The 20,859-nt window shown below is 46.1% G+C and overlaps 1 protein-coding gene and 1 long non-coding RNA gene across 2 annotated transcripts in view; one reads left to right on the top strand and one right to left on the bottom strand.

Moving 5' to 3' along the window:
• LOC140064979 (uncharacterized) overlaps positions 1–9,466 on the top strand; it is a 69,104-nt gene extending 59,638 nt beyond the window's left edge. The window contains exon 4 of the long non-coding RNA XR_011847838.1: positions 8,038–9,466. This is a non-coding gene — a long non-coding RNA (uncharacterized lncRNA). The remainder of the gene's footprint in view (positions 1–8,037) is intronic.
• The window catches only part of TIMP2 (TIMP metallopeptidase inhibitor 2), a 28,805-nt gene extending 10,733 nt beyond the window's left edge, over positions 1–18,072 (bottom strand). The window contains exons 1-2 of the mRNA XM_072112356.1: positions 17,793–18,072; positions 3,149–3,249 (exon numbers count right to left, since the gene is read on the bottom strand). Coding sequence (XP_071968457.1) covers positions 3,149–3,249; positions 17,793–17,928 — 237 coding nt within the window. The 5' untranslated portion in view covers positions 17,929–18,072. The remainder of the gene's footprint in view (positions 1–3,148; positions 3,250–17,792) is intronic.
• Between the last annotated feature and the right edge of the window lie 2,787 nt (positions 18,073–20,859).

Raw genomic sequence — 20,859 nt, 5'->3', positions numbered from 1 at the left:
CAATAAAGTGATGGGACTGCATGAAACATTTTGGGGCTCATTTACTAAGGGTCGCACTGCACCTTCGTCAGACTGTGCACATTATTTGGGTATTGCACAGGTTGGACAGGTATTTAAGAAGTGTGCGCTGGGATTTTGGCACACGTGATCCTTTTGTGGCGCAGCTGGGCTGGCTCCCATGTGACACACATTGGGGGGGGGGGGGGGCGATGTAGTCGGATGGTCTCATACACATGGCAGGGGTTTCCATGGCCAAGTGTATAAGCCGAATGGCTAAGCTGTAATTAGTAGCGCGGGGGAAAATCTTGTCTTCAATTTACCAGACTTGTATCACGCTAAGAGGATATGTGTTCCCTGACTGTCAATTTAGGAAGATTTTTTACTAAATGAGTGAGTAGAGGGTAGTTACACATCTACTAAACAGGAACCGGAACCTTTTAGTATATCCAGTGGGATTTGCACCGCCGGGGTGTTTGGGCTATTATTAATACTGACGTCAGGTCTTAACACCCCCCCAGCCCCCCCATGCGTTTTCTTTTAGGAAAAATACAGGTAATAAAAAAAATGTATGATTTATTTTATTATATAAATGTATTCTATATAAGTTTTAACTAAATAACCTGGCAGCAAAAAGATTATAGTGATTCTGTACTTCGGCCAATCTGTTTTACTGGGATCTCCAGCCTTTTGGAGGGTTTCCAAAAAACTATGTGATCATATGATGTTCCACTGCTGAGTTCCCTGACAATCAGCTTTCTGCGGCTTCTGTTTTTATGTGATAAATACAGATTTTTTTCATCCCTCAAACTTCAAAAACACAGCATAAAAAAACCCCCTGTCACAGCTGGGATCATGTTTCTCGTGCGCTACCAAGATTTGGGTCGTCTGTTACCATTGCAGCTCTAGGAGCAAGTCGACAGCTAAGGCCTGACAAAGGGCTGGGGCTTAGGAATAGGTTTCCCCCAAATGTAATGTCCCCAGCAGTGCTCCCCCCAATGTAATGTCCCCAGCAGTGCTCCCCCCAATGTAATGTCCCCAGCAGTGCTCCCCCCAATGTAATGTCCCCAGCAGTGCTCCCCCAATACAATGTCCCCAGCAGTGCTCCCCCCAATACAATGTACCCAGCAGTGCTCCCCCAATGCAATGTCCCCAGCAGTGCACCCCCCTATGCAATGTCCCCAGCAGTGTTCCCCCCAATGCAATGTCCCCAGCAGTGCTCCCCCCAATCTAATGTCCCCAGCAGTGCTCCCCCCAATACAATGTCCCCAGCAGTGCTCCCCCCCTATGCAATGTCCCCAGCAGTGCTCCCCCCAATGCAATGTCCCCAGCAGTGCTCCCCCCAATGCAATGTCCCCAGCAGTGCTCCCCCCAATGCAATGTCCCCAGCAGTGCTCCCCCCAATGCAATGTCCCCAGCAGTCCCCCCCAGTGCTCCCCCCAATGCAATGTCCCCAGCAGTGCTCCCCCCAATGCAATGTCCCCAGCAGCCCCCCCCAGTGCTCCCCCCAATGCAATTTACCCAGCAGTGCTCCCCCCAATGCAATGTCCCCAGCAGTGCACCCCCCTATGCAATGTCCCCAGCAGTGTTCCCCCCAATGCAATGTCCCCAGCAGTGCTCCCCCCAATCTAATGTCCCCAGCAGTGCTCCCCCAATACAATGTCCCCAGCAGTGCTCCCCCCTATGCAATGTCCCCAGCAGTGCTCCCCCCAATGCAATGTCCCCAGCAGTGCTCCCCCCAATGCAATGTCCCCAGCAGTGCTCCCCCCAATGCAATGTCCCCAGCAGTCCCCCCCAGTGCTCCCCCCAATGCAATGTCCCCAGCAGTGCTCCCCCCAATGCAATGTCCCCAGCAGCCCCCCCAGTGCTCCCCCCAATGCAATTTACCCAGCAGTGCTCCCCCCAATGCAATGTCCCCAGCAGTGCTAGCCCCCAATGCAATGTCCCCAGCAGTGCTCCCCCCCAATTCAAAGTCCCCAGCAGTGCTCCCCCAATGCAAATGTCCCCAGCAGTGCTCCCCCCAATGCAATGTCCCCAGCAGTGCTACCCCCCAATGTAATGTCCCCAGCAGTCCCCCCCCCAATGCAATGTCCCCAGCAGTGCTCCCCCCAATGCAATGTTCCCAGCAGTGCTCCCCCCAATGCAATGTCCCCAGCAGTGCTACCCCCAATTGTAATGTCCCCAGCAGTGCTACCCCCAATTGTAATGTCCCCAGCAGTGCTCCCCCAAATGTAATGTCCCCAGCAGTGCTCCCCCCAATGTAATGTCCCCAGCAGTGCTCCCCCCAATGCAATGTCCCCAGCAGTGTTCGCCCACCCAATGAAACGCCCCCAGCAGTGCACCCCCCTATGCAATGTCCCCAGCAGTGTTCCCCCCAATGCAATGTCCCCAGCAGTGCTCCCCCCAATCTAATGTCCCCAGCAGTGCTCCCCCAATACAATGTCCCCAGCAGTGCTCCCACCCTATGCAATGTCCCCAGCAGTGCTCCCCCCAATGCAATGTCCCCAGCAGTGCTCCCCCCAATGCAATGTCCCCAGCAGTCCCCCCCAGTGCTCCCCCCAATGCAATGTCCCCAGCAGTGCTCCCCCCAATGCAATGTCCCCAGCAGCCCCCCCCAGTGCTCCCCCCAATGCAATTTACCCAGCAGTGCTCCCCCCAATGCAATGTCCCCAGCAGTGCTAGCCCCCAATGCAATGTCCCCAGCAGTGCTCCCCCCCAATTCAAAGTCCCCAGCAGTGCTCCCCCAATGCAAATGTCCCCAGCAGTGCTCCCCCCAATGCAATGTCCCCAGCAGTGGTACCCCCCAATGTAATGTCCCCAGCAGTGCTCCCCCCAATGCAATGTCCCCAGCAGTGTTCCCCCACCCAATGAAACGCCCCCAGCAGTGCTCCCCCCATATAAATGTCCCCAGCAGTGCTCCCCACTCCTAACAAATGCCCCCAGCAGTGCTCCCCCCCATATAAATGTCCAAGCAGTACTCTCCACTAGTAATAAATGCCCCCAGCAATGCTCACTTCCTAATAAAGCCTCCTTTTTGGCCGCAGCCCAGAGGTGGATGACCGCAGCTCTACATAGCTTTGTCAGGTCAGCAGATTTAAGTGGTCACAGTTTCCTATTCATAACACCCATCTGTCCTGGCACCACATCCTACCTTAATTTGCTTGATTTCGTACTGAATCCTTTTGATGGGATTTCCATAGACATCGTTCCCACTGTCAACCTCCTTACCCACGATGGCCTTCGCTCTGATCACTGAATGGAAAGAAAATATGAACGTTACAATGGCAAACATGTCCACAGCATCTCAATGATTTTTATTATTACTGTGATTTCACTCCTATGTTGCTATATTATATATATATAAAAGCCTTCATCTTGATCTTTTTTTGTCCCCTCTGCTATAAATCCCATGATGCTTTGGCACAGCATCACAAAAGCAACAAGAGTCAGCAGCATATCTGTTAGCTAGGGGTGCATTGTGATTATGCTCTCCATCTACATTCTCTATACATATGTATACAGTCAGGGAGGCTGAGCTTATCTATAACTTATATAACCTTATCTATAACTGTGTTAAAGGAACCTGTCTGATTAGTATTGGTAACTGTTATAGATGTTTCGGTCTCCCCTTTGGAAAGCCTTTTTCGGTACAGTCCATCATACACTGAGATTTCCCACTTTATATTCTCCATGCCATACAAGTATACAGTCAGGGAGGCTGAACTGTGAGCTTCTTATCTATAAATGAGTGACAGGAACCTGTCTGATTGTTATTAGTAACTGTGATAGATGTTTACTCTCCCCTCTGGAGAGTCTGTGTGGTACAGTCCATCTTACACTGTGATTATCTTCCTATCTATAATCTCTATACCATAAGCATACAGTCAGGGAGGCCGAATAGTCAACTTTTACTTTTTGGAATAAACCTGATTATTATTAGTAACTGTGATAGAAATTTCTGCCTCCTTGTGGAGGCACAGAGCCGATAGTAAAGGCGTTTTCCCACAAATACAAGTTAGGCCCTATCCACAGGATAGGGCCTAACTTGCTGATCGGTGGGGGTCTCATTGATGAGACCCCCACAGATCACGAAAATGAGGGGTCTGATGGGGTCATATAATATAATTACATATAATCTCAACTATAACAAAAATGTTGACAAACACAAAAATACAATAAATCACAATCTTAGGGTACATTCACACGATGTACGGTGGCCCGGATGAACATACAGCAGTGGGCTGGAGAGGAGGAGGGATGAGCGTTTCTCACTCCTCCCCTCTCCTTAGAGGAGTGAGTGGCCGCTGCCGTAACACAGCGAAACATAGGACATGTCCTATAGTTCGCCATGCACGGTGTTTGGTGAGACATCTTCTCACAGCACAGTGACTGGGCGCCATAGACGTCAATGGGGACCGATATGTGGCCGCAAATGGTTAGGCAACATATCTGTCCCCATTACGTTTGTGTGAATGAGCCCTTAGCCTAGCGTCTCCATGTGGTACACGCGTACGAGTAAACGTGGAGCATCTGATCTATCCACTGAAGACGGCTGGCACCTCTTTTATATCCACAAAGACGATACTTGTCCAAGATGGTTGCCAAGGAGTGAAGCCTTGTATATCACAAAGACCTTGTGAGGATAGAAACCAGACAAAAGACCGGACCCGACCACAGTACTAAGACGCACATTTCACATTCAGCAAAAGGGGGACACCCATCGTGGAAGCTGCAAGGGTGTCAGGGTGCTGTGGTGGTGGTCTGGTCCAGTCTCTCCGGCAGTCCTAGATGACTTCATGGTAGTCAGAAGGAGTATTTCCGGTATCTCATGTGACCCATTAGTGCATTTCCACACACCCCACACAAGTAACACAATGCAGTTAGTAAAATCTGTACAGATCCTTCCATAGCTTAGAGATAAATTGTAGGAAAGGTACGAGATGATGTTGTGTAGAAGGATGGGGTTAGTCAAGGTGTGTAGGAAGAGATTAATAAAGAGAAGGGATGGCGGTATAATCCCCGGCACTAGTAGTGGGTGGCAGAGACGAGCGATGGCTGCTGGGATCCAGCTCCTTTCCTCTCATGTGCTGCTGAATCATTAGACAAAAATGCATCCAAACTCTGAGAGGATTTGTTGGAAACAGAGAAGCTTTGTGGAGGGAACTGCTACTCTGCACTTTCCAAGCCAAAACCAAAGCCTCGGAGCCAGGAGCTCGTGCAAAACGCGTGATGGAAGAGAATCGGAGAGGGGGAGCGGGAGTCACCAGACGTACAATACGTGTCATACATGGCGGCCATACTGTACTGTCCGGTGACATCTGTCGGGTTCTCCGATCTGGATCTGACCTCATATCAGACATATGACACTACTGCAGGGGTCACAGGGGGGGGTCTTGGACTGTGCTCGCGGCCGGTCTGCTTCATGATTACACTCTGTAATAAAACAGATGGTTTTCTCGCTCTGATGGTTTCCAATTTGTGATATCATCCCAGCGTACAGAGAGTTAAACAGATGCTCTAAAATAAGAATAAAATGAAAGTCCAACCCCAAATAACATCGAATATAACCAAAACTTGTTGCTACTTAAAAATAGTCTATATACACTATATACAGCTATCCCCAATGTGCCCCCCCCCCCCCCAGGCATCTCTGAAAAACCTCTGCATAGTCATAGGGTTAATGCTTCTGTATGTGAGGCCTGATGATGCAGCCTACACTCCGCCAGACCATGTGACTACGGCAGGAGGCATGAAGCGGCTAGAGAGGGAGGGGCCTTGTGCCATAGAGGGGTGTGTGGGCTGCTCCCGGAACTAGGTCAACGCACCAGATACCCAAACTAGCTCATATACATCGTAGGGGTATCTGTCACATGGTGCGAAAGCCAATTATAACCGGGGGTGGTGGTAGATTCCCTTCAAAGAGACTTTACTACTTATACCCCAGCCAGAGGAGAGGGGACGAATTGCAGATTGTGGGATCCCAAATTATCAATCCTTTTCCTTAGATGCATTGCCCCTCCAATGATTCCCATGGGAGTGCAAGAGACAGTCAAGTTCTGGAGCTAGTCCAGCATACAAAGGGAAACCCCGTGTTAGCACAATCCATATTTGACCTCATCAATCTACAAATTATCCCCGATCCTGTAGACAAGTTATTTCTGAGACACAAGTATTCATTTCCTTTTAGGGGTCATCGTTCTATTTAATCATAGCCCCAATCCCTGTGTATGGAGACAGAGTTACATAGGCTCTTAACATAACAGTACACATAAAGCTCACGAGCTCCCCCTAGTGGTGACTGCAGGCAGCAAGACTTATCACCTTTTCTTTTTGGTGTTAAATCCACTGCTGTATAAGCGACAATTGGTACTATATCCATTGCGATCAGTGGCGATGTATACCTGTATAGTTTCAGGGCATTGAGACTTGGGACCACCAGGGGCTAAAGACCCCCCAGAAAGTTAGCACTAAAGATAACAGGTGAGTAATGCTTATTTTATTACAATTTTTTTTTACTTTTTTAAGCTTTTAGAAATCCCCTTTAACTCTGACTTTGCAGTTGATGTAGAGCATTGAAAAAGGAGAAACAAAACTTGAAAATCTTACCGAAAAAGTTATTACCTAACACTTTACACACAATATAAATAAGGCAGGACACACAGGAATTACTGCAACTACATTTCTCAGTTGGCCAACACCTGCAACTTCTCTTGTGCCGAAACTTCCTCTTTGACAAAACATCCAACGCCGGTCATGTGCACCTTCCATAGATGTCGAATGATCGAGAGACATTTCTTTACGCACTTGCATGCCTGGCTCTTATATTTCCTGAGACCGCGAGGATGGGACAATCATCTAAACATGAGATAAGCTGCGCACGGTGGTCTGGTCTTGTAGAAATAGTCAGGTTCGGCTGGCTTTGCTTCAATGCCAAAGTCCATCCATAGTAACGCCAACGCCTAGTAGGAATCTGCATTGAATAAGTACTTTTAGTTATTCCTTCTTCTGCCAAACCTTAGGCCTCTTATTGCAGGACTAATAAGGACATAAAACAACTCCGACCTTCGTTTCATGGTTGGACAACTGGTGGACAAGCGTCTTATTTGCGCAACAATTTTTCCAATCGAGGTGAAGTTATAGAGTGACACCTGCACGGCCAACTCTTCACACACTACAACTGCAAGACAAGGGTTGAAGGATTTCTGTTCTCAAGACAGATTCGGGTCCCAGAAGTAGAAGCCACGTCTATTATACATTCTATTAAGGCATAGATGAGACTACTTACAACCCGTGGTCAACAGGAATGTCAAACACCAGGAGTAAAGGATCCAGTGGACCACCAAGGATGATGACACAAAACCGAAACCTGGGAGTGGAGTCTAAGTGGCGCCCAGTTCTCACCAGATCCCGCCGCAAAGCAGGTTGGACTTGCTGCAGTATGGTACCACCAGGTCGTTCCACAGGCGCGACTTTGTCACGGTGGCGGCCAAGGCGTAGTACAAAGTCATAAGGCAAGATCGTGATTGGGGACAGGCAGAAGGTTGAGACCGGCAGCACAGGATCAGAGTCGGGGGCTGTAGTTGAAGGTCAGGACGGGCAGCACGGGATCAAAGAAAATAACGGAACCGGGGTAACAACGGGAATTTGGAATACTTACACAGGGCATAAGACAAGCTTTCTCTAAGGCCGTAAGCACAAAGATCCAGTGGGGTGTGCAGGGGAAGGCTGGGTTATAAAGGTTTCTGGGAATGGGCAGCACCAATTAACGGTGCACCTGCCCCTTAAATGATTGGGAGGCGGTGCACGCACACCCCAGGAGTCTGGGACATGCATACAACCGTCGGAGCCGGAACGGGGGCAGGTAAGTGAAGCTGCAGAGCCGCTGGAGCACGGAGAGAGGGGCATGGGTGAGCCCACGACCCGAGATTTACTTGGCGGGAGCACCAGTGACAAGGAATAGATGTTTTCACATGTGTACGGTAGGCCTTTCCTGTCCAGGGTAACACGATACTAATGTTAATAAAAAATTTTATTTTGTAGGCCAATCGATTTTTCCAAGAGGCAAAAGAAAGCAAATATCCACTATGGAAGAAACATAGAAGAACAGATCTCCTAATTATGGGACTAGTTGTCTCAAAGCTGCTTGGTGGAGACTTAGCTGCTGGTACTCTCCCCACCCTTTTCATAGACTTCTCACCTCAGTGAGCATCAACCTGACTTGCTAGCAAGATTGAATTGGGCAGAGATTTCAGATAAGAGGAACGATAGCCGTATTCTCACCACCCACCGCAACAAAAAAAAATATAACATGTCCTATTATTTTAGGTTTTGGGGCACCTTTTCTCGAAAGAAGTCTACGGTAGCACAGATAAATGGGCTTCATATGGTGGGTTGTCCAAGACACCAGGTCCTGTGATTACCTGTCCACCGTATTTTTTGCGGATACAGCTCGCATGCTGGTTACATACAGTCTATTTTGACACTGAAAAACCGGGACCACAAAATGCAGACGGTTGTGTGCATGAGGCCTGAACAGCAGATCAGTTTATTCGGAGGATAACAAACACTAAATTAAGTGGAGAAAAAAGTCCTAACCCCAAATTTATTACATTTTCCTGTATTCGTTTTTACTAATGGTTTATACAAAGTTTGTTGAAAAATAATCATTTTGGGATAACTGCAACTTTATATTGTGGGATGCTTCTAAATGTGAGCAGAAGGTATATATCAGGCCTCAGTTGGTAAATGGAACCTATGGATACAGCACTCACACTATAAACAGAGGTCATCATCAAGCTGCTGGGTCTACTTACTAGCTAGGTAAAATTTTGGGGTTTTAAAAACAGGCCCTCCACATCCAATGGCTGCTGTCCCTTTAGACAGTGTCCTCCCCGAAATCTGAGAAGAGCTCCCCATTGTTTACAGCAATACCCTCGCTCTTCTATCAAGTAGTATCAAACATTCTGCCACAACCTTTTGCCCCAGTACCTGTTCTTGAATATTGGGGGTGCTTGGAACTGGACCCCCACCAACAGAAGACCCATGGAATGGATAGGACATGTATGTCAATGTCCTTGAAACCCTTTTAAATACTCCTACGTGGTGAAATATACTAAACAAAAACTCAGGAGTATTTTTACCTTTCAGTAACATATTGGGGCACATTTACTTACCAGGTCACCGGAGTTCACTGAAAGTGAATTATCCATCTATAATGCTGCGTGTGGCGATTCACTAAGATCGTGTGCCCGAAGTCATGAATGTGTCGCTTCCCCAATCAGGTCCGACAGAATTCACCATTATTTGTGTGGTGCATGTAAGTGCTTGGACTTACGACACAATTTGAAAGTTAAATCACGTGCTCAGTCCGTATCAGTCAGATCGTCCAACAACATGCGCCCTAAGCTGTGTTGCATGGAAGCCAAAATCTGACCGTGTGTGCGACACAATCAACGGGATAGGGTCTAACTTGCTGATCAGTGGGGGTCTAAGTGCTGAGACCCCCGCAGATCGCAAAAAAACGTCAGCTCCATAGAGATTAATGGAGCAGAACGGTCATGCGCGGCTGTCTGCTCCATTATTCTTATGGACCGACGAGGGGTCGCTCGGATCCCTTGTTTTCGCGATCTGCGGGGGTCTCAGCCACAAGTTAGGCCCTACTGTCTTCGTGGGGAAAGCCCTTTTATACTCTTGAATCAGCTGACCGGTTGGGTGCTCAGTCTTGGGCCGATAAATATGAAAATTGGACCCTTGCTTATTTGATATTAAAGGGATTTTCCATCCTCATCTTTACCAATGCTTCAGATGCTGATGTCACCTGATCAGTAGGAGTCCCGGATGTTGCAATCTAAGAGGGATAACCTATCCCAAACACAAGGCCATCAACGTCAAATTTGAAAAAAATTCTCAATTTTGTACTTCCCTACTTCCCATCTTGGGTAGGAGACAGCATCTAAGACAGTATTATATATAGATGGAACAAAAAGTCTATAGTTTTTTTTTTTGTTTTTTTTTAGCGAAGCTTCTGACAAAGAGCGAGATGAGCAGTAAGAAGCTGACGTGTGTGTGGGGGTGGGTAGGTGAACGTTTTGGCACGCTCGCTGTTGGCGCCAGTGCTGACGCTTAGCATGAGCTGGTATCCCTCCTTAGCCACAATGTGGTCTGTATACTTCCTGAGAAATATATTTCAGTTTCAAGCTCAAAAAAAAACAAGGGATCATTGAAAATACTCAACACACTATTGAGCAGAACAGCGCTGGCAGGACCTTCCTTTTTAAGAAAATTACATGGTTAAATAGTTCGGTTAGCAAAAAAAGGGTCTATGTCCATCCAGTTCAAGCCGGGGAAGGGACATGAATGGAGGGAAGAAGTAAATATGAGAACTTTGGATCGCTGAATAGATCCAGAAGAAAGCATGAGCTTATCTGCACGGGAGCAAAAAGTTTCCTTCCGAATCCAAAAAGTGAAAAACACTGAATTGCCTTGAAAACAAGAGATCAATGTTTTCACCCCTTGACTCCTTGACCAGTACTTACCGTGGACCTTACATGATCATCTCTTCTAGTCGCTGTTTGGACTTTGACAATGGGGCAGATTTACTTACCCGGTCCATTCGCCATCCAGCGGCGCGTTCTCTGCGGTGGATTCGGGTCCGGCCGGGATTCACTAAGGCAGTTCCTCCACCGTCCACCAGGTGGCGCTGCTGCGCTGAAAAGCATCAGAACGCACTTGAATACACCGAGGCCGGCTAAGTGAAGGTAAGTGCAAGCTCCGCGACACATTTTCCATTTTTAAAATGCAGTGGTTTTTCCGAATACGTCGGGTTTTCGTTCGGCCACGCCCCCCCCCCCCCCCCGATTTCTGTCGCGTGCATGCCGGCGCCGATGCGCCAAAATCCCAGGGCAGTACAGGGAAAATCGGCGCAATTCGGAAATATTCGGGTAACACGTCGGGAAAACGCGAATCGGACCCCCAATGGTTTTTTTTTTTTAGATCTTTACATTTGCCCATTTTTGGCTTCCAAAAAATTCTGCAACTTCAGCATTTCTTACATATAGATGTACGTAGACACCAGCACAAGGAACTATACTTTATACTATGCCCTCATGATCTCCTACATCAATCTTCTTGGTAGTCTCCCAGCTAGTTCTCTCCAATTCATCCATAACTCTGCTGCCTGGTTAATCCACCGACCTCCTCGTTCTAATCTGCCTCTAACCCCCTCCGGTAGTCCCTCCACTGCCTGTCCATTCTACAATGAAATGGTCTTAAAAAGCCATCGACAACCTGCCCCCTCCATGTATCTCTGACCTAATCACCTGTAACCATTCCCCCCAAGCCTTCTGCTTCATTCTCCCAAATCTACTCCTGTGCATTCCCCATACCCTAAAACTCTCAACCCAAACTCAACAGACTTGTTCTCTCGCAAAAAAACTGGTAGGAAAAGATTAGAGGCAATTGGTGTTTCCCTGTAAACTTAGGGGGCTCTTTAGGTATCCCTTACGAAAAGTGAGTAGACCAGTACCCTAAATGAAATTAAAATTTGGGGGCCTAGTAGATATTTGGGCCAATCAATTTTACATTACCTGCAACTTATCAGAACCTCTCTTTTATCAATCAAGAGACCCGAAAACAAAATTTTAGATCATATAGTCAGGTCGGTCAGTTAATATTGTCATAATACAGGCGGTCCCCTACTTAAGGACACCTGACTTACAGACATCCCATAGTTACAGATAGACCCCTCTGCTCTCTGTGACCTCTGGTGACCTCTCTGGATGTTACTATAGTCCCAGATTGTAATAATCAGCTGTAAGGTGTCTGTAATGAAGCTTTATTGATAATCCTTGTTCCCGTTACAGCAAAAAATGTTTAAACTCCAATTGTCACTGGGGCAAAAAATGTTTTTTTGTCTGGATCTCCAATTATAAAATATACAGTTTCAACTTAAATACAAATTCAACTTAAGAACAAACCTCCGGACCCTATCTTGTACGTAACCCGGGGACTGCCTGTAATGGCTCCTGATTCCATTAGAGAAGTTGCGGACACAGTCTTTGCCCGGGTCATTGAACAGGGGTCGTGTCTGAGACTCACACACTCGGCTTCCCTATTGTAGGAACATAAGGGAGACTACCAGGTATGGCTAATTAATAGTCAACTTTAGTTTCCTGGATTCAGGGTTACCTAGTCTTGTGAGCAGGACCCTCCCGTCTATGCAGACTGCCACTCTCTATAAGATATAAAGAGGAATATTATCATCTCGCCCACGTCACATTTGTGTTGTTGTTGTTATTATAAGGACTGACCTCGAAAACCTAGTTGACTTTTTTACCCATTCCATACACAAGGAATGAAAAGAACAGATGAAAGTGGAGCTAATCAGATGTCAGGAATGTACGGAGCAGTACAACATGTCCATCCTGAGGGGCGCAGCGACCCGGGGCCGCTACATGACGTCAGTGGCGACAAGAACAACCAGACCCCCCCAGAAAGCAAAACTCACAAGTACAGATCCCGATCAAGGTCTCTATGCTAGGATATCACAGACCTTGTGTGTATGAAATCCCATTATGAAGGTCTGCTCGTATGTTTTTCTGGGTGCAATGCATCATGGGCTGCAAACAACGCTTTAGGCCCCTCCCACACTAGCGTTGCATTTCACGTCAGGGTGCAATGCGTGAAAAACTGACGTTTTTGGCTGCGTTTTTGTTCCATTTTTCCTGGGAGTCATTAGCGTTTTTTTGCGTTTTTCACGCGCGTGTTGTTCGCGGTTTTTTGCGTTTTCGGTGCGTTTTTCACGCGCGTTTTTTAAGTCAATGGGACTTTTTCCAAGGGACCATGGTTCGGGAATAAAATGTTTTATTTAATTGAAAAAGAATGTCTTCTGATAAGTTAGCAGATGTATGCAAACATCTACAATCTATTCTTCACTGTTCCGCGCGCGTATATTATCTCCCGACAAGTTAGCAGATGTGAAGAACAGTGAAGAATAGAATAAAAACAGTGAACACGGTGAACACAGGATCATTTAAGTGAAGAACACAGTGAAGAATAGATTACAGATGTTCGGCACATCTGCTTACTTGTCGGGAGATACGCGCGGAACGGTGCGAACGAAATATTATGTGAAGAACAATATATATGTGTGTGAAGAACACATTGCAGATGTTTCCATACATATATATTGTTCTTCACATACTATTTTGTTCGCACCGTTCCGCCTGTATCTCCCGACAAGTAAGCAGATGTGCCGAACATCTGTAATCTATTCTGCACTGTGTTCTGCACTGTGTTCTTCACTTAAATGATCCTGTGTTCACTGTGTTCACTGGTTTTATTCTATTCTTCACTGTTCTTCACTGTGTTTTTTTAATTAAATGCTCGATCTCGAGCAGGGGAATTATTCATGTCACCTAGCAACCCATCCATTTAAAACGCATTGCACTCGCATTGCACTCGCAATGCTTGCGAGTGCAATGCATTTTTGATGCGTCTCCATAGACTTGAATGGGGCGGGAAAAACGCGCGTGAAACCCAAAAGTAGAGCATGCTGCGATTTTGACGCGCGCCAAAACAAACGCAAGCACGCGCGTGCAAAACAACGCAAATGAGGAAAGACCCATTGGAAACAATGGGACAGGGTGCAATGCAAGTTCTGCGCGTCAAAAGCACGCGCAGAACTCACGCGTGTGGAAGGGGCCTTAGTAGTCATCGACATGCGAGGACAATAGATAAGGACTACCGGCTACGGATAAAACCTCATCTATAATTTGCAGCTCGGGCAGATGGCTCATATACGAGACTGTGATACCACATCCGTGTGTATGCGCCCAACGAAATACATGGGGACATTTAGTACACATCCCAAAACAATGCCTGAAGTTTTTTTTATATCTTATGGTAGAATAGTTGACAGGCAAGATACACACCAATCAGCCACAAAAATTAATAACAGCGAAATACAAAGTAGGAAATATTAACGATCTGACAAGTATTGTGCGTTGCAATCTATGACTAAAAAAAAGTAACTTTCTGCCTAATATAGAATTCAGTTCTGGAAGCAGTGGATGTAGCCATGCAAAACAGCTCTCCCTATCCTTATGGTTGCATTCAAACAGCCGTTGGGGGACATGTATACGTTGTATATCCATGCCCTCCTTACTTCTATAAGTCAGAAAAGCTCTGGAGTTCGTTATCAGAGCCCCTCCATGCTGTAGCTTCACAGGCTGTTACACTGTGCAGGATAACGTCTCATCAATCCACTGTGTGAGATTACATCAGGGAGGGGAGAAGTGCTGTGAGAGCAAAGAGGGAGACATTGTAACAAACTGTGAAGCTCCAGCACAGAGGACTATGGCAATGCCCCCAAACTAGAGTCCTTCTGCCTCATTTGCATAATTTTAAAAGTTGATTGTATATATATATAAGTCCTCCAAAGGCCGGCAATGGGTGCACGGCACCGTACCGTTCCGTACCCTGGGAAAAGATAGGACATGTCCTAACTTTCCCCATAATACAGAGCCATGTTTCTCTATGGAGAGGGGTGTTGCTTTCCGTGCTACGGTACGGCGGACACGCGGTAATGTGAATGTAGCCTATCTGCCCCAATCGGAAAAAGAATTGAGTGGCTCCGTACTCATTTACCTGTGCACTGAAATTTCTAATATTTATAGGGGCTTTATGTCAGATGCTGAAAGTCGGCAGGAACAGCTTATTATTGGGGGTCACAGGCGTTAGATTATATCATGTATCATGGACCTAGAAAACTCTTTTAAAGGAAATCTACTACCTAAATCCATCCTGATAATCCAGGGGCTCTTACTCATAGATCCAGTCACCGTGACTGTGGTAATCTTCTTATAATTGTTATCCTTAGCCTCCTTCCTTCTAAAATCAACTTTTGAAATTATGCTAATAATCCAGTAGGCCTCTAGGGGGAAATACCAGAGCCCTTCTGCGCTGCAGTTTTACATGTTGTTACACTGTCTCCTCTTCCCCTGTTTCCTCAGAACTCCATGCTACTGCACAGTACGACTGCCTGTGAAGCTGCAGCACGGATGGGCTCCATCAAATTATTAGCATAATTATAAAAGTTGATTTTAGAAGGCAGGAGGCCATGGATAACAAATATAAGAAGATTATCACGGTCCCGGTGCTTGGATCTAGGTAAGTCAGTGACCCTGGTTTATGAGGCTTGATTTAGACTTTCCGAAATTCCATGTAATGTACAGTAATGCGTTACAATACAATACTCTACGTTAGGAGCCTCGTATGAAGTGACCTGAAAAACTCCAGGAAACGTATCATTTATTTCTGTATAACGTAACCAAACATCTTTCCCGCGAGATTCCTGGGTACCATTTCCTTTCTGCCTCGTAAGCATTTACACAAGTTATCATTATTGTTCTTCTAAATGTTTTCGCAGATTGTCTTTCTATCTGGATTCCTTCCAACTCCTGAAATGTCCACATATGTACAAATACAGATATGCTGACCCGGCACAATAAAACCGTGCCCATATGTGTGACTGCCCATTTATGGAAGCGTGACTATCCCTTATAAACACGGAATGTTTCCTTGAAGTCAGCATCTCTCCTCCCCATTTCCTTCATCTGGATATCGTTACTGTGCAAAGGTGGGAAGCAGCCAGCGCTCACTACCAAGAGGCGTACTAGGCTGATACACATACCTCCTCCACCACAACCAGTCCGAAGACTACAGCAATGGTCACCGCCACTCTGTGTCCCCGGGAGCCAGACAAAAACTGATACATTTCCTTAAAGGAAATCAAAATCCATCCTGATAAACCAGGGACACTACTTATAGATCCAGGCGCCGTGACTGTGGTAATCTTCTTATATGTGTTATCCATGGCCTCCTTTCTTCCTAAATCAACTTTTAAAATTATGCAAATGAGGCAGAAGGACTCTAGGGGCATTACCAGAGTCCTCCGTGCTGGAGCTTCACAGGTTGTTACAATGTCTCCTTCTTTGCTCTCGCAAACACTTCTCCCCTCCCTGATATAATCTCACACAGTGGAAGGGTGAGACGTGATCCTGCACAGTGTAACAGCTTGTGAAGCCACAGCATGGAGGGGCTCTGATAACGAACTGCAGAGTTTTTCTGAAGTACTTACTTAGAAGTAAGGAGGCCATGGATAACAACTATAAGAAAATTATTACACTCCCGGTGCCTGGATCTATTAGTAAGTGTCCCTGGTTTAACATGATGGATCTAGACATTAGATTAGCATTAGCATTAACATGCACACAGTAAATTGATGTAAAAGAAACCCCAATTTTGGGAGGAATGGCAAAGCAGCTTATGTCCCAAATCTCCCCAATGGATGCTGCAGTGAAAAGAAAGGTCAGGTGTGCAGGACTTTATACAAGACAGCTTTCCATTGGCTCAAGTTAATATATACACAAGATAGTTGTGGGTCAATATTAATTATCACTCCCAACCCTCTCATTTGAGCAAGCGTCAGTATGTTCTGGATGGGGTAAGGAGAGAAACCCGCTGTCATACACTTAGAGAAGGATCAGCAAAGAGAAATCCTTAGTCAGGAGGCGCCTGTACACCGTCAATGGCCGACTAGTTGTATCTGGGTTTGGCCACATTAAAGCCCATGGTCAATGAAAACCATAAGCCAATTGTGTATGGAACCAGGAGGAACAGATTTTAGCTGAATGAGCACAGAAATCTGAAGAGTAAGGCCACCTGCAAAGGGTTCTTGTGGTCCTTTAACTAGAGAATGAGGTAAGACCTGATCCATCTCAAGAACTAAGGTCCTCTAACCTCATGGGTCCAGTGGTGGCTATCCCTTTTCCCTTCTACGACGGAATATGGAGCCTTGGCTTATCCGCAGAAGTTCCAGAGATGGAATGAGAGAAAGCCATTGATACTCAGCCACCTCTTCGCTCAATTCGAGGACAGTTCCAACTCAAACTACGACCATGCCCAGGTTTAGAAATGGTAGCAAAAAATGCATTTGGGGGAGCATGGGTCACCTAGGTCTTCGATGCCTGAAAGAGTGAAGTTTATTACTCCTCGACAGTAGCGGCCTGTGGCATAGCACCGGTGTCTAGGCTGCTGCTTTCTGCCTCCACTACTGGAAGGAGAAGTGTGGACACAATACTAAGGAGCCAGTCACCCCAAGTCAGACCCGTATTAGTTGTCAGATACTAACTTCCAAAACTATCCAAAAACTTGGCACCAGATGCCAATTTTTAGGACCAAGATCAAAGTCTTGTGATATAGGTAGGCACGTTCTTCCTATACAGATGGTTTTCATAATTCGGATTTGATGGACCCTACATTATTCCCCAACCTTATCTACTAGGAAAAACATACCGATAGATCTACACGAGACCAACCGGCACAGAAGACCAACTTCTGGTGCTGTATTCGGTCCACAAGGGTAGAAGTCACACGTGCCAGGAAGACGTCATTGTTTACTTTCTTTCCATCTGCATAAAAAAACTGCACGGGAAACCTGCACGTGTGAACATACCCTGACAGAATCTCACATAACTTTTGTCGATGTGATGGGTCCTGAAGTCTACCGGCGTCTGTCCAACCTTGATGTAAATAATATAAGACGTCAGGGGGTTTACGACAAACTGGAGCTCATTAGGAACCCTCGGAAGGGAGCCCTTAAGGACCATTCCCACCCCCCCAGATGCTGCATCTCCTATAGAAACTATAGGAATGTTTGGCACTGGATGTGTCCATGATGCCCCTGGCAGTGCCAGGCAGAGCCCCCTCCCTCCCCACAGCCTCCCCGGCCTCACCTATGTCGGCGTTACAGAAGGCCTGCTGAGGATGCACGGGGGAGCAGCTGCACGCATCGGTCACTCGCTCCGAGGGCCACAGGAGAAGCAGAAGGGCCACGGGGGCCAGGAGGCCGGAAACCGGGGCCGTCCGCATTCTCAGAGCCGCATGTAGGAGCAGTGTGCAGGAGAGCGGCTGTCCCGGGCTGTGGCTCGTGTCTGGAGTGAGAGGGGCTCTGCGGGCGCTGGCTCCGCCTCCTCCTGGGCAGCGGGCCAGCGCACAGGGCGACAGTCACGGGGACGGCTGAGAGGAGGGAGCGGGCGGGAGAAGATGCGGCGTCTGACAGGGAGAACTTCAGCACCTCATCTTCTCCTCAGGGGACAATCAGCACCAGCAGATGATGGAGCCGCAGTCACCATATCAACAAAGACCCCCTATAGCCTGCAATGTATGGAAGAACTAGAAATCCGAACAAATTGTCCTATAACAGCAGTCCTATAAGAGTAGTCCTATAAGAGCAGTCCTATAAGAGTAGTCCTATAAGACCAGTCCTATAAGAGCAGTCCTATAAGAGCAGTACTATAACACTTGTCCTATAAGAGCAGTCCTATAAGAGTAGTCCTATAACAGCAGTCCTATAAGAGTAGTCCTATAAGACCAGTCCTATAAGAGTAGTCCTATAAGACCAGTCCTATAAGAGTAGTCCTATAAGAGCAGTCCTATAAGAGCAGTACTATAAGAGCAGTCCTATAAGACCAGTCCTATAAGAGCGGTCCTATAAGAGTGGTCCTATAAGAGCAGTCCTATAAGACCAGTCCTATAAGAGCAGTCCTATAAGAGCAGTCCTATAAGAGCAGTGATATAAGAGCAGTCCTATAAGAGTAGTCCTATAAGACCAGTCCTATAAGAGGAGTCCTATAAAAGTAGTCCTATAAGAGTAGTCCTATAAGACCAGTCCTATAAGAGTAGTCCTATAAGAGAAGTCCTATATGAGCAGTCCTATAAGAGCAGTCCTATAAGAGTAGTCCTATAAGAGTCCTATAAGAGCGGTCCTATAAGAGGAGCCCTATAAGAGGAGCCCTATAAGACCAGTCCTATAAGAGAAGTCCTATAAGAGTAGTCCTATAAGAGAAGTCCTATAAGAGCAATCCTATAAGAGAAGTCCTATAAGAGTAGTCCTATAAGAGCAGTCCTATAAGAGAAGTCCTATAAGAGTAATCCTATAAGAGCTGTCCTATAAGAGCAGTCCTATAAGTGCAGTCCGATAAGAGAAGTCCTATAAGAGCAGTCCTATAAGAGAAGTCCTATAAGAGCAATCCTATAAGAGAAGTCCTATAAGAGTAGTCCTATAAGAGCAGTCCTATAAGAGCAGTCCTATAAGAGCAGTCCTATAAGAGTAGTCCTATAAGAGCAGTCCTATAAGACCAGTCCTATAAGAGCAGTCCTATAAGACCAGTCCTATAAGAGTAGTCCTATAAGAGCAGTGATATATGAGCAGTCCTATAAGAGTAGTCCTATAAGAGCAGTCCTATAAGAGGAGCCCTATAAGAGGAGCCCTATAAGACCAGTCCTATAAGACCAGTCCTATAAGAGAAGTCCTATAAGAGTAGTCCGATAAGAGAAGTCCTATAAGAGCAGTCCTATAAGAGAAGTCCTATAAGAGCAATCCTATAAGAGAAGTCCTATAAGAGAAGTCCTATAAGAGTAATCCTATAAGAGCTGTCCTATAAGAGCAGTCCTATAAGTGCAGTCCGATAAGAGCAGTCCTATAAGTGCAGTCCGATAAGAGCAGTCCCATGAGAGCAGTAGTATAAGAGTAGTCCTATAAGAGCAGTCATATAAGGGCAGTCCTATAAGAGTAATCCTATAAGAGTAGTCCTATAAGAGCAATCCTATAAGAGAAGTCCTATAAGAGTAGTCCTATAAGAGCAGTCCTATAAGAGAAGTCCTATAAGAGAAGTCCTATAAGAGTAGTCCTATAAGAGCAGTCCTATAAGAGCAGTCCTATAACATCAGTCCTATAAGAGCAGTCCTATAAGAGCAGTCCTATAAGAGTAGCCCTATAAAAGTAGTCGTATAAGAGCAGTCCTATAAGAGCAGTCCTATAAGAGCAGTCCTATAAGAGCAGTCCTATAAGAGTAATCCCATAAGAGCAGTCCTATAACAGTAGCCCTATAAGAGAAGTCCTATAAGAGCAGTCCTATAAGCAGTCCTGTAAGAGCAGTCCTGTAAGAGCAGTCCTATAAGTGCAGTCCGATAAGAGAAGTCCTATAAGAGCAGTCCTATAAGAGAAGTCCTATAAGAGCAATCCTATAAGAGAAGTCCTATAACAGCAGTCCTATAAGAGTAGTCCTATAAGAGCAGTCCTATAAGAGTAGCCCTATAAGAGCAGTCCTATAAGAGCGGTCCTATAAGAGTAGTCCTATAAGAGCAGTCCTATAAGACCAGTCCTATAAGACCAGTCCTATAAGAGTAGTCCTATAAGAGCAGTAATATAAGAGCAGTCCTATAAGAGTAGTCCTATAAGAGCAGTCCTATAAGAGTAGTCCTATAAGAGTAGTCCTATAAGAGTAGTCCTATAAGAGCAGTCCTATAAGAGTAGTCCTATAAGAGTAGTCCTATAAGAGGAGTCCTATAAGAGCAGTCCTATAAGAGAAGTCCTATAAGAGTAGTCCTATAAGAGCAGTCCTATAAGATAAGTCCTATAAGAGTAGTCCTATAAGAGCAGTCCTATAAGAGAAGTCCTATAAGAGTAGTCCTATAAGAGCAGTCCTATAAGAGTAGTCCTATAAGAGCAGTCCTATAAGAGCAGTCCTATAACATCAGTCCTATAACATCAGTCCTATAAGAGCAGTCCTATAAGAGCAGTCCTATAAGAGTAGTCCTATAAGAGCAGTCCTATAAGAGTAGCCCTATAAGAGCAGTCTTATAATTGCAGTCCTATAAAAGCAGTCATATAAGAACAGTCCTATAAGAGCGCTGAAAGGCCAAAATCACAGCCCCCTGCATCAGAAAACAAGAAACACTGCCCCTATAAGAGGGCATAAGAAGTGACCCCCCATAAGTGTGCTAAAAGGCCCCCATAAC

This window comes from Engystomops pustulosus, chromosome 6 (assembly GCF_040894005.1).
Source record: "Engystomops pustulosus chromosome 6, aEngPut4.maternal, whole genome shotgun sequence".
NCBI classification, from domain to species: domain Eukaryota; kingdom Metazoa; phylum Chordata; class Amphibia; order Anura; family Leptodactylidae; genus Engystomops; species Engystomops pustulosus.
The sequence above is the reverse complement of the archived record's forward strand: the minus strand, read 5'-3'. Positions and strand labels throughout refer to the sequence as shown.